This window comes from Trachemys scripta, chromosome 9 (genome assembly GCF_013100865.1).
Source record: "Trachemys scripta elegans isolate TJP31775 chromosome 9, CAS_Tse_1.0, whole genome shotgun sequence".
NCBI lineage: Eukaryota > Metazoa > Chordata > Testudines > Emydidae > Trachemys > Trachemys scripta.
The window spans coordinates 88,976,969-88,990,997 of record NC_048306.1 but is presented as its reverse complement, the minus strand read 5'-3'; the positions used below and the strand labels follow the sequence as shown (position 1 = coordinate 88,990,997).

The window sequence follows — 14,029 nt, the reverse complement described above, 5'->3', positions numbered from 1 at the left end:
GTCTGGAGCCAGTTTAGCAAATTAGTTACTGTTGACTTTGGAAAGAATAGCTTATTTTTATGAACTTAATTAGATGTGTAGCCAATAAAGAGCGGTCTGGGTGCATGATTTGACAGAGATCCAAATGCAACGTCTGTTGCTCAGTGCATCCTTAGAGTTTATGGAACTCACTAAATGTTTTAGGTCCATAAACCAATTAATATTCTACTCTCTTCATACGTATCTGCTTTCATAGACACCAGTTCCTAAAGCTAAAGGACCAGGGTCTGAGCTGGCATAAGTTGGCATAGTTCCACTGAAGCTACTGTGATTGATGCCAGTTGAGAATCTGGCCCATTATTTGCAAATTATAGGCTTAAGAAAACAATAATTTAAAATGTGTCAGGATGTATAGTGCTATATTTTGATCTCCCTTGAACCAGTGTAAATCTGGAGTAACCGTTGAAGCCAGTGAAGTAACATCATGTCAAATTGTTTCAAGATCAGAATCAGGTGTTCTTCTATAAACATTCATGTTTTGCAAAGCATTAAAACAAAACCCAACCATTGGAACGGGAACAGCATGACTTTGAGACAGGTCCCAGGTGTGGGGAAATGCGCTGAGTGCAGTGGAAAACTGGCATATTTCTCACTTCTTTTCAATAATCACTGATGAGACAATGCAGGTAAGGATAAGATGATCAATCTTTAATACAGAGAGGAGACTGACTAAATAAATGAAATGAACTAATGGGGCAAAACATGCATGAGGAAAGAAGTCACAAGTGTAGAAAGGAGTCAAGTTTGTAATAGACACTTAATTGTGTCCATAAACAGTTCTTTCTAGGTGAGTCATTTATTGCAACCAGGAGTGGCATCAATGATTAAGAATTGTGCAGGTGCAAGATAAAAGAATCTGTTTCAGCTAGATGTTGACCCAGAGATCAGCACTTACCCCTCTTCAAGGTTTAACCATATTCTAGGGAATGGAGCTCAGCATGGTTTGTCCTTATCTAAACTTGCAGATAAGTGGTGCTCAGCGCTCATTCAGATCACCTGTTGCTAATACTCACTATCAGTAACAAGATAATTTTTCTAGTGTAGAGGTGGTTTAGTCAACTGGTGTGCTGAGACCACTTCTGATTTTGTTGACCATCATTGTTTCCTTGCATTCTCCCATCTATCTGCCTTCATCCATCTGTTGTCTCTTGTCTTATACTTAGATTGTAAGCTATTTGGAACAGAGGACTATCTTTGTTCTGTGTTAGTGCAGCACCTAGCACCATCGTGTTATGTCCATGATTAGGGCTCCTTGGTGCTACCAGTACAGATAATGAATAATAATATATGCAGTAACTTAAATGGAGTTACTTGTGATTTACAACAGAATCTGGCCTATAAACTCCCTACCAACTCTGAGTCTAATTCATATGATTGAGTCCTATAGGATTTCTGGTGCCAATGTTTAAGCATTCTCTTTATGCAAACTAGCTGAGCCATGGCTTGCCAATCAGTGTCTCTCACAAAAAGAACTATAGAAATCAATAATACAAACCCAATATAGCTGAAAGGCAGCAACTATGAGTCATCAGGAGCAAGATATTGAGTTCCTGCTCCTGAAGATTTTCTCATGAGCTTTACTTCTCGATAATAATTTTGTAATATGTTTATTTTGAATAGAGGTGGGCCTTAGTCATGAAATTTAGATCCAGGATACAATCTGAATCCAAAATTGGATGACTGTTTGATTTTGATATTCTAGTTTTGGATCAAGTCTAGTTTTTATTGGACTGTTAGGAATGTATTGCAACATAAATGACTTCCTGATTTGGGGACTGTTCTGTGGTATAAAAAAATCCAAATATGTGTTGAGCACATTTAGTGAGACTGGATGGGGCTTTCTGAAGATCTCAATTTGGCTTATTTCTGCCCTCACTGAAATTGATGGGATTTTTATCACTGAAGTCAGTGGGGGCAGAGTTAGGGTAATCCACTGGTGGGCCACGAGACAGTTCGTTTATATTGACTGTCTGCAGGCGTGGGTGCCCACAGCTCCCAGTGGCCATGGGTCGCCGTTCCCAGCCAATGGGAGCTGCGGGACACGGCAGCAGCCCAGATCCAGAGTTTCAAGACAGGAAGATGAAGAATTAGGAAGAATGTAGACAGAGGCAGGTTTCATCACAAGCAGAGCAAATGATTATTGAGGGCAATGTACTTTGGGGGCCTTTTGAGCTCCTGGCTTAACTCAGCAGCAACTCATGAGCAGCAACTCTTAGCAGCAGGGTGGAAAAAAGGGAATACATAGTTCAGTTATTTTCTTTCCCCCCTCTGCTCTTGTTCTTGTTCAAGACTCTGAAAATCACAACTCCTGTCTGCTCAACACTGTACACAGGAATTGAATGAGTAGACTTTAACATGGTGTCCTGTCAAAGTACTTTGTGCTGCGACACAAAACCAAGAATGGGAACTGGGGATTTTTCTAAGAAACCTCACTGAAAGGTCACTAAGGTGAAGGAAAAGTCATGAGAACTGAAATGAGGCTAACCAACAGTGATTGTGGGAGTGCTTGTCTCAGTGAGGATGAAAGTTCATAAACAGTATCATATGCTGGGAAGCATTAACAGGAAATCGCTGTTTCTGCTGGAAGCCAGCTCTGCTAACTTGAATTTTTCCTAAATTAAGGTTATCGCATTGTCTTTGATAAGTGTTTAAAATAGCTCGTGTCAGCATCATAACCTCATTACAAAGTGGTGAAGGCATGGATTAGCTAAAATAATATACATAATGGAAGAAACTGGGGATGAGTGAATCTCATGTAGTCTGCATTATTGCAACCTTGTGTGTTCAAAAATCATGAGCCAGGCCCTCCAAAATGAGGGTAGAATGAAAATCATGAGATTAAAAAAAAAAATCTGAGCTCTTTTTATTTGCCTTCTGATTTTTTGAACCTTCAAGGGTCACATTTTCAAGTTTTCCCCCTACATCCATAAAGACTAGAAACTTTTTATGTTAATGAAAGCTGAGATTCTCATGTGATGATCTGACCCCAGGAGCTTGGGTTTAAAAACCCCACCAATTCTCATGAGTCTCATGATAAAACTGCAAGATTAGCAACCCTTAGTTTAAGATGTTGCAAACCTATAGCACTCTTTTCAGAGTTAATAAAGATCATTTTTGTTCAATCTTTTCTTCCTGTAATTAAACTCTGCCCTCAAGGGTTAGTCAGGATTTCAGATCTGTGTTTTGCTAGATGAAGGGAAGCTTGTACTCACATTCTATGATAGACAGGCAACGTGACGCAGGTGGAGCAAACTATGTATTAGGGAGAGAAAAACTCTGCTAGAAACTTGGCTGCCACAATGGGATGCCGCATATACAGTGTTTACTTTTGTCCGTAGAATTTTTCTCTCTCCCCTTTTTAATTCTGTATTCACAGTCTCTCTCTCCTTGTTTTTCACTCTACCCTCATTTCTGCTCCACTGCACACCTTGTTCTTTCAATGGATTTTTTTTCTCCCTGATTTTAGCCTCTAGGCCGTACATGAGCCCAATAACATTCAAAGTGATGGTCAGCTTTCACGCTCACAATATTCAGGTGTTTGAAACAAGGCCAAACTAATCCACTGTTCCCTAGCAAAAGTTTTAGTGAGCTAAACTGGACCTGTTGGACTCAGCTTATTGTAAAGGGCAGAATGGAGGCATGCTGCCCCTTCTCAGCGCTCCCTGGTTGTGCTGTTTGTGTCTCTGTGGCAGGGAGGAGTAATTTGCTATTCCCTCTGCGTGGCCAGCCAGTTCTCATGGTTGACATGTAGTGGGGAAGAGGCAAGCCATGGCTTTGCTTGCTCCTCGCTCCTCCCTGTTGCCTTTCCAGCAAGTTGCTCCTCATGGCAGCAACTCAGTAGCAGCCCCTGTGCTCAGGAACTGCCATTCTGGTCAGCCCTTCAGTAGGTCACATTAGGGGTGAGGTGGGAGGGGGAGTCAGGGAATAGGTACTATTACTAATTGAGCTGGTAATTTATGGCTCTTGGGCTAGATTTTTGCTACAGGGACACGACCTATACTAAGGAATGCATGTTGCTGTCCCATCCCAGGGAGAGAATTGTGGCTCATGGAGCCATACTTCCGTCTCTGCCCCTGCTTTGCTCCAGGGGACTGTCTGTCCGTACCAGCAGCAAATTATCACACCCCCCTGCTGCCTGTGCCAGCTGCACTCTGCTGACTTGTACTATCTGGCTGCTACTGTGAAAGCAGATGTAGCCGAAATAGAATTCTTCCCTAAGTTATCCACTGGCAAACAGGCCTGCTGCAGCCCCTAGCAGATAACCGGATTCAATACATTTGTTAATAGTTTACCCATTAACTTATTATGTCAATTCATCTGACAAGCAGGACTCTTGTGCCTGGCACAATAAAGAACGAAGGGAAGGTGAATACGTTATGATCAATACCGAACCCACCCTGTATATATTCATCCTTGACATAATCTCTAAGGTGCTTGTTTGCCATTTCTTCTCATCAAGTCTTTATCACCACAGCAGGTGATAATGATGGAAAATCATTATTTGTGTCTGTATTAACTTTTACCACGCAAACCCTGCTCTTTTGCAAGCCCAGTTGCCATCATGATTCATTGGGCTGAACTTAGAAGGATAAAACACATCTTTTCAGACTGAAGAAAATTCTATTTCCTTTCCAGATATAAATGCAGATAGAATCAATATGTAGTGTTCTGCTGCTAGTGGCCATCCCTTAATGGCATGCATATGCTAGAAGTGGCAATGTCCTAGTAAAATAATTGCATAGCATAATGGTAGTGGGGTGGGAAATGAAATATACTGTTCTCTTGTAGGTTTGATCCACCAGCCTAAGCAAAGCTCTTACTGACATTAGCGGTGCAGTATCAGGTCCTGTATTCAATATGAAATCACACTTATAAACTTCTCCCTGTTATTCTGGAATGTCAGTAATTGGTCTGGTGAGGTGAGCACACTGGAGACCCATGTATATTCTGATCTGGAAGCATTTGGAATTTTACAATTCTATAGAGCCAGTCATCAAACACACACATGGTGAAACTCCACTGGAGTCACTGGGGTGAAATTTAATCGAATACACTTTTCCGGCTGGTTTGAAAGAGCTGTCAACTGCGGCTGTAAAGACTCCGGCATACCTGTCCTCAGTGCTGAAAGGAAATCTCCTGTGACTGTGGTTTACATACCATACAAAATGCTTAGGCAGAGGCATGCAAGGAGCCAGGAGACAAAATGTAGATCTCCTGGGCACAAGTGAGTTGCCTTTGCATCTGGTCAAGGAAAACTGTAGCATTGTTCTTCACGTTAATGCAGAACTTGCATTAAAGGCCAGGCTGTGTAGTGATGTAGAATAGAGGATGAAAATGGGTGGTTTCCTAGCTTTGCATTTTAATCTTACTTTTTATTTCCTTTCCTTGGATAAAAGGGGCAGAGAGGTGTGTTTGTGTGTGTGTGTGTGTGTGTGTGTGTGTGTGTGTTTACAGAAAGGTATCTGACAATTCTATGAGAGTCCTCAGTGAATCTACAACTAGCCGAAAGTGTCATCCCTTTTAGCCCAGTCAAGGACTCTTTGCCACTGTGACATAAGGGGCTTCATGATGATTGGAAGGTGTCAGAACCACTAACATGCTTAAAAATCACTCACAAAGAACTGATACGCTAGGCCTGACCCTGATTTCACGCTTTTATTACACTCATGAAACCGAATTGATTCTGGATTTGCACTGATGTAACTGAGTGGAGAATCTGACCCTGTGTTTCTTGGCTCCACCTGCATGGAATTGCTTTCTGACACAACCAATCCTTTTATTTTTTAGAATTACATAGCATTACCTTTATTTCAAGACAGTAACAAATATTCTTTAAAAGCATCTAAACACATGAGTTATTGTTTTAAAAGGTGAAGTGAATTATTTCCAAAAGTTACAAATTCCCCTTTTCAAGCAAACAATTCTGTACAAAATTTAACAGCAGAAATGACATGTGACTCTTCTAAATCATTTCTTTGAAGGGGGTCAGATGCTCAGCTGGTATAAATGAGACTTAAAACCACTCTGATTCACGCCTGCTGACAATCTGTCACTGAGCCTTTTCAGTGTAGTTGTCAAGCTGTGTGTTTATGGTGGAGTCATACAAAGGTTGATGGGACTCTTATTATGCTGATATGTAGGAGGGTATTATCTGGGGTTAAACATAACTGTGTTTAAGGACAAGGGATTTGATCCTGCAACTTTTAATCATATTGAACTGCACTCGCACAAGAAGTCCAACTGAAGCCACGAGCTTGTTCATGTGGGTAAGCCCTGCTGAACCTTAATGAGGGTTGCAAATTGGACAGTAGGGCCAAGGGAAAATAAATCTTAAAAAACCAAACCAAACCCATGAGCAACGAAAAGTGATGTAAGATCTTACTAGATTTGTGTCATGTCTCGTTTTCTCCAGATTTTCCACTGACTCAAGTTACTAACAGGAATGAGGAGGTAGGGAGTACATTAGTCATAATTGCAGGAAACGTCTTCCAAAATGCCGCTGCTTAGTTTTAGATGACCTGACTCTGATGCTGTTTTTTCCTTTGCTCACCACTTGCTTCTTCCACTAACATAAAGAGCACTAGGTGTAACCTCCTGCAGGCTCATTAACAATGAAGAGATTTACTTAAGTGCTGTGTAACTTGTAACAAGCCCTTTAGAGAGGAACAATGGTCCAGTGGCTAGGATACTAGATTGTGACTTGGGACTCTGCTCTGTCATTGACTTCATGTATGACTTTGGGCACGTCACTTAGCCCTGGTCTACACTGGGAGGAGGGGAGGATCGGTCTAAGTTACGCAACTTCAGCTACAATGTACTTAGATTGACTTACAGTGGTGTCTTCACTGCGGTGAGTCAACTACTGCCGCTCCCCTGTCGACTGCGCCTGCGCCTCTCACGGAGCTGGAGTACAGGAGTCGACAGGAAAGTGCTCGGGGGTTGATTTATCGCGTCTAGACTAGATGCGATAAATCGACCCCTGCTGGATCGATCGCTGCCTGCCGATCCGGTGGGTAGTGAAGATGTACCCATAGTCTCTTTGTGCTTTGGTCCCCCATCTGTAAAACAGGGATAACAGCACTGCCAACCCCCCCCCTCCCCCACAACGGTGTTGGGACGATAAATACATTAAAGATTGTGAGGTGCACGGACAGGACTGGCCTTAGGGAAAATGGCGCCCTGGGCAAACTTGTATTTTGGTGCACCTCCCCCCCCCCATTGCCCCTGGTCCCTGTGGGCTTCCCACTCCCCCTTTGACCCTAGCTCCTGCACTCCCAGCTCTTGCACCCCCTTCACCCCGCCTCTCCTGCACCCTCTTCACCCCTAACCCCTGCACTCTCCTCCTGAGCCCACGTGGGGAAACTGATCTGGATGCATGGAGCAGCTGGCATTGCTGCCCGCTCTCCCCTGGAACGTTGTTCCTCCGCACATCCCTAGGTGTCTGGGGTGAGGGGGGGCGAGGAGCGACGTCGGGGTTCCCTGCATCCAGGTCACTTTCCCCACCCAGGCTGCATAAGGGGAGGGCAGAGAGCAGCAGCTTTTGATGCTCGCCTCACAGCACAGCCCAGGTGCAGAAAGTGACCAGTATGCATCGAGCACTCGGTGTTGCTTCTCGCTCCCCCTCCCAATCCCCTCTGGGGGCATGGAGGAATGTTGGGGGGGTGAGCTGTATCTGTGGGTCACCACTTCCCCCCCCCCAATGTTCCTCCACTGGGAGGAAGCAGGGAGAAATCTGGAAGTCCCCCAGGAAGCAGCTTCTGATACTACACCAGCAGCATGCACCTTTGCACGGCTGCATGGTGCCCCCTTGACCACTGGGTGCCCTGGGCAGTTGCCTGGGTGGCCCACACCTAAGGCCGGTCCTGTGCACAGATACTAGGAGAGTGGAGGCCATAGAACAGGGGTCGGCAACGTTTGGCACGCGGCTCACCAGGGTAAGCACCCTGGCGGGCTGGGACAGTTTATTTACCTGCTGACACGGCAGGTTCGGCCGATCGTGGCCCCCACTGGCCGCGGTTCGCTGTCCCGGGCCAATGGGGGCGGCGAGAAGCGGTGCGGGCGAGCGATGTGCTGATTGAACAAGTTCACTGTTTGCTTTCCATTTAAAATCCGAGCAAGAGAGTGCTTCTAAGGGTATGTCTACACTGCATCTGGGAGAGAGCCTCCCAGACTGGGTCAACAGATTCATGCTAGTGGGACTTGCCCTAGTGCTCTAAAGATCGCAGTGTAGTAGGCAGTGCTTTTACATTGCAACTCAGGCTGGAGCCCACAGCCCCCTCCCTAGGCTTGAGCGCCCAAGCTGCAACATAAAAGCTACACAGCCAGTTTTAGAGCCCTTGCGCGAATCTGTTGACCCGACTGAGAGGCTTGCTCCCAGATTCTGTGTAGACGTATTCCAAGTGACATCCAATCCTGGTGACGCCCTCATAGTTAAAACATCAGTATTTCAAATGGGAAACACATAACCTTTAATGGAAATGTCCTGGGGCCCCACTCCTGCTGCCGTTGAAATCAAAGGGAAGTTTTCCATTCCAACTGGAAGCTGCATTCACTTTTCTGCTGAGCCCTCCCTAATCTGTTGAAATTGTCCTCCTCTGTGTCCACAGGGGTCAGGCGTGCTGTAGTGTGCCTGTAGAGGGCATTCCAGAGGCTATGATAGATTGGAGGAATCCAAGATTACAAGTCCATTTGAACTATGCTGCCACAGAGGCGGTGGGGAAGCCAGGGGTCTCCACACACCAGGCCCTTAACCACAGATAGATTCCCCTGCATCCACCTGAACCTATCATAAAAGCAACAGAGGGTCCTGTGGCACCTTTAAGACTAACAGAAGTATTGGGAGCATAAGCTTTCGTGGATCAGAACCTCACTTCTTCAGATGCAAGTATATTTATACCTGCCTCTGGAGATTTCCATTACTTGCATCTGAAGAAGTGAGGTTCTGACCCACGAAAGCTTATGCTCCCAATACTTCTGTTAGTCTTAAAGGTGCCACAGGACCCTCTGTTGCTTTTTACAGATTCAGACTAACATGGCTACCCCTCTGATACCTGAACCTATCATGTAGATGATGCAGAAACAATAACAATGCTGATCCCTTCCCTTGAACAGCCCCCTGTGTTGTTGGTGAGCGAGCATTTAAGATGTCACTGAGCAGTGAAAGAAGAGTAAATACCTCGGCGCTGAAGAAAATTGCGGCAGACATGAGCAATTTAATAGAGAACCTGGACACCAGGGAGCTCCACTTTGAGGGGGAAGAGGTGGATGCTGACGTGTTAAATGATCCGAAAACAACTGGTGAGTTAGTGTCCATCTGTTTTCGCCATATGTCCCACTAGGATTTAGCAATGCAGTGCAGCTGAGGCGAAGATGAAGCTTTCAGTTTGATGGTGTTAGGGAGTGTGGGTGGGGAGAGTGAGAGAGTGGGCCAGGATTTTGAAGCTCTGATGGGGCCTTGTGAAACTGTGCTTGGTTCTTTAGGGCTGTGAAACCTTTAAAGTGATGGCGCCATCTTGCAAAGTACTTTGTGACGCCTACAAAAAACGAAGTGATGCCCTCAACCTAAACTGGGAGTTGAGGGTGTTCAGCATCATGAAGGATCAAACCTGGATTTGAGGATTCAAAGTACCTCGTAGGAGTTGCTCAGCAGGAATGAGCCATAAGAAATTTGCCAAAGCCCATTGAAATCAATGGAAAGACTCCTACTGGTTCCTATAGGCTCTGGATCAGGCCTTAATTAAACTTTAAGATTTAATTTGGATATCCTTTCTTTTATTGTGTTTTAAGGTATAAACCCTTCATTTCATTTTGGCACAGCAGCTGCACATCACTGCACCTGTCTGTCTATCATCTATGCATTTCTAGCTATCTAATAAAGGCAGGTTGGCTTTTTTGTTTGATTGTTTTTTAAACAGGATTAATGTTTTTTTTTTCTAATTTACTTGAGATTTTTGACACTTAGCTGTTTCAGAACTCTTTAAAATAATACTTACAAACTACTCTGAAATTGTCAAAACGCTGCTTCTTGTCTTGCCTACTATTTCCATTAGTACCTGGGTGACCTGATGCAAATTGCCAAAGTTTATGAATGAGTAAGTCTGCAAACATACACAAATAGCCCCCACCAAAAAACCTTGCTACACAAAACACCCTTTTGTTCACTTATTTGACAAGTGTAATTTAATTTTAATTATTCCTGATAACACCTCATAATACATCAGTAAACATCCTGTAATATATTTTGTAACATGGATGAAGACTTAGTGATAGAAGACCTCATCACAGCACTTTGCTCTTAAATCTTTGCTGAAGAGATGGGTGAGGTTGCTCATTTCGTGCATGAATTATGGAATGTGTTGCTTCCCTACGTGCAAACTGCTGAGGTTTTACTGTATTTCTCCAGGTAACCATTGACCCTATTTTATGACAAGAAAGTGCTATATCTGGCATTTGAACTCTTCAAGTCAGATGACTTAATGTGAAGGCTTCTATGAGCTGAGGTGCAATAGGTTTTAATAGGCATGATATGCATTGGGGAAAAATAAGACTACAGAACTTCAAGATTTTATATAATCATTATTAACTTGTTACATTATCCCTTAGCTATTACGGTCTTATTCATAGTTTAAAATAGTGTTAAGCTAATTACTATTTTATGATCATTTGCAGTGGGCATCCCATTCTCTGCAATTTATAACACTCAAGGGTTCAAAGAGCCTCATATACAGACATATCTAACTGGATGTCCGATTAAAGTCCGAGTTCTGGAAGTAGAACGCTTTACCTCAACAAAAAAGGTCAGAACATGAATGTTATTGGAACATTGTTTTAAATCCCAAGTCCATTTTTAATTTCATGCTCCTATTACCATGTTAACACATCACTTACAAGTTAACTTTCTGTAAATCAGCTAGTGGGTTTTAGAAAATATGAATACGTCTGTCTGGGAATAACTCTTTCAAGGACAATATGAATAATCTTTGCCTGTTCTGTTTAGAGTCTAATGAAAATTGTAACTAAAAGTCATAAGGAATGGCTATACCTTTAAATAAAAAATGATAAACTCTAGAGGATTTAATGCTAGAAGATTACCCATTGAGTACTGAAACTCTGGTGCTATTCGTTCCTGTAGGTACCAAGTCCAAATGTTTACACTATTGAGTTCACACATGGGGAATTTACATGGCAAGTGAAAAGGAAATTCAAGAACTTTCAAGAATTCCACAGGGAACTGCTGAGATACAAAGCCTTCATACGAATTCCTATCCCTACAAGGAGGTAACTATTTTATGCAGTCTTACAAATATGGTTCAAGGCCCAAATTGCATTAGAAAGAAGCGAAAAGCCTGATTCTCTCTTACCCTTGTAGTACACAGGAGTAACTCCATTGACTTCCAAGATTCACTCCTGATTTATCCTGGTATAAATGAGAGGAGAATCAGGCTCAAAATCAACATATCAGTAAGCAGCAGTAATCTGAATGATCCAATGATTTCTCTTGCAAGATGTAAAAGGCATGTGGGACATTTTGTGCAGTCAGTTTTTAAGCAGAATTTCCCATCGAAATCATTGGGTCATTGTGCTTAAAAATGTATAGCACAATATGGCCTCTTACCTTTAAGAGCTTATATCTGTGAGTGCTGAGTGCTCTCAATTTTCCTTCCCAGTGACTCTAATGAGGTGCGCAGCAGCTGGTAGGACTGGGCCCAAGGACTGGGACAGAGCTCCAAACATAAAGAGAGTTGTGGAAAGAGGCCTGAGTGGTGGAGTGTTACAAAAGGATAGTTTGGAGATTGGCATGGGAAGACAATAGGAAGCTAGGGGGCAGTCGAGGAAACAAGAGTAAGGATTTTGGTGGGGTAGAGATATGAAAGGCTAAGGGATTAGTGAAACATAATGGTCCAATAACATGGTCCAAATTCTCTTCTGATTAAATAGGCAAAACTCATTTGAAGTCAGTGGATCCATGGCCATTTGCATCAAAGGAGAATTTGGCCGAATATGCTCTGCTTTTTGCATTGTATTTTAGTTTGAATTGATTTGTACACAGTGATTTGTTAGACAATTTTATGCCTCCCCTTATCTTTACTCACTACGTGTCCCTCATTTTATAATAAAGTTTTAACTAGAATATCAGGACTCTTGTGTCAGAGGAAAAGACGCTAACGTTCTACTGATCAGACAAATAATCTGGGATTTTTTTTTCTTCCAGTCACACAGTTAGAAGACAAACTGTCAAAAGGGGAGAAGCGAGGCAGATGCCAAGTCTGCCACGCACGTCTGAGAACATGGTCCGAGAAGAACATTTTTCTAGTAGAAGAGTAAATGTCCTTTCTTCTTCTAAATACTTTGTTCAGAGATGTGGGTGTGCTGGTAGAAGACAGGCTGTTGACGTGTTGTGCTGTCCATCTTATTCTTGGGATTTTTCTGACTTTCACTACTGGGGACCAGCTTGTTTGCAGCGCTGTGTTCTGACCAAGTTCACATGCCTTCTGTTTTGTTAGTAAATTCTTCTTGGTGAACTGAAACTCTGCCAAGTTTAGAGCCAAATTGTCCCTGCTCAGAAAGTGGAAGAGACTGCCTCAAGGAGCACTCTGCCACAATCTGAGTTATTTCCCCTTTGCTGGGATATTGTGGCGCAGTGGAGAGTGTGCTACATGTGTGTGTAAATGTATATATTTTTTCATTCAGTCGGTGGCTTCTTTTTATTCTCTTCATGACTTCCTGTAGCTATATAATAAGATTTTTATAGTAATCCCTACATCGTATCTAAAGTTTTCATGCTTGCATTGTAGAAACAACTGGAAGACTACTTGACAAAGATCTTAAAAATGCCCATGTACAGGAACTACCATGGAACGGTAAGTAGTGTGTACAATGGCTTAAGCCACAAATGAATGTTCTTTTCACATATAAGTATTTAACTGTGAGAAATAAATGCTGTAGTTTTCTCTGAGGTATATTAAAAGCATTTTGCAGCCATTTTTATTAGGGCAAATATCTTCTCCAACGTCCAATTGTAAATCTGATTATAACCAAATAAAATGCTATACTATCAAGCTATTGGGGTGTCACAGCTACAACACATTGTGACAACCTGCTTGTTAAGGGCAGTCTTGTGCAGACAGCTCATTACACATGTAATACAACCGGCTTCTGATTGGTTCCAGCATTTAAGATGTTTGGTTGGTGGTTCAAATGCCTAAATGATTGGGGTCTCTGCTATGTGGCAGATGTTACCTTCACTTTGGGAATCTTGGAAATTTAACCTTATAGGGCCAAACCGTGCTTTGGCTTATATCCCTTACAACCCCATTGACTTCAGCAAGTTTGTCTTGGTGTTAATAAGAAGAGAATTTGGCACCTTGGCTTCCCCAAGTAATTCATTCCCCCCACAGGGAGGTGGTAATCTATATGTTCCCTCATTCCTATGAAACCTCACTGAAGTCAGATGGTTCACGTTATATCCAAAATTTGGCCCATATTGTGCAAGAATGTATCTCCTGAAAGCCATGTTATGTACTTGGAGTTTCACCTCATTGACTATCCAAATTTCTCACCGGCTAGTTGGAGGAGACTTTAGAGGCCATAATTGTATGTGGATTTATTACTTCTCTTCTGTATCATCAGCAAAAAATGGTTTGTTGCAGAACTTACTGAATAAGCAGAGGGAGTTTATCCTTCTGAGCAAGACAAAACAATTAAGTACAATTGGTTTTAAAATAAGACAGAAACATAGACTCAACTTTACATCTTTAAGGGGGTATATCTGCTCACTATATGCACTGTTAAAGCAGCGAAGAGCCCTGTGGCACCTTATAGACTAACAGACGTATAGGAGCATGAGCTTTCGTGGGTGAATACCCACTTCTTTGGCTGCATCCGAAGAAGTGGGTATTCACCCACAAAAGCTCATGCTCTATACGTCTGTTAGTCTATAAGGTGCCACAGGACTCTTTGCTGCTTTTACAGATCCAGACTAACACGGCTA

General features: G+C 42.8%; 1 protein-coding gene across 4 annotated transcripts in view; it reads left to right on the top strand.

The window, feature by feature from the left end:
- Positions 1-14,029, top strand: part of PLD1 (phospholipase D1) — a 123,476-nt gene that overhangs the window by 40,204 nt on the left and 69,243 nt on the right. For 3 of the 4 annotated variants that reach the window (XM_034780858.1, XM_034780859.1, XM_034780861.1), the window contains 5 exons: positions 9,151-9,336; positions 10,708-10,835; positions 11,171-11,316; positions 12,251-12,359; positions 12,834-12,899. In XM_034780858.1, the coding sequence (XP_034636749.1) occupies positions 9,183-9,336; positions 10,708-10,835; positions 11,171-11,316; positions 12,251-12,359; positions 12,834-12,899 (603 nt within the window). In that variant the 5' untranslated portion in view covers positions 9,151-9,182. Of the gene's footprint in view, positions 1-6,468; positions 6,490-9,150; positions 9,337-10,707; positions 10,836-11,170; positions 11,317-12,250; positions 12,360-12,833; positions 12,900-14,029 lie in introns of those variants that run through there. The other variant, XM_034780860.1, reaches the window with a different exon arrangement.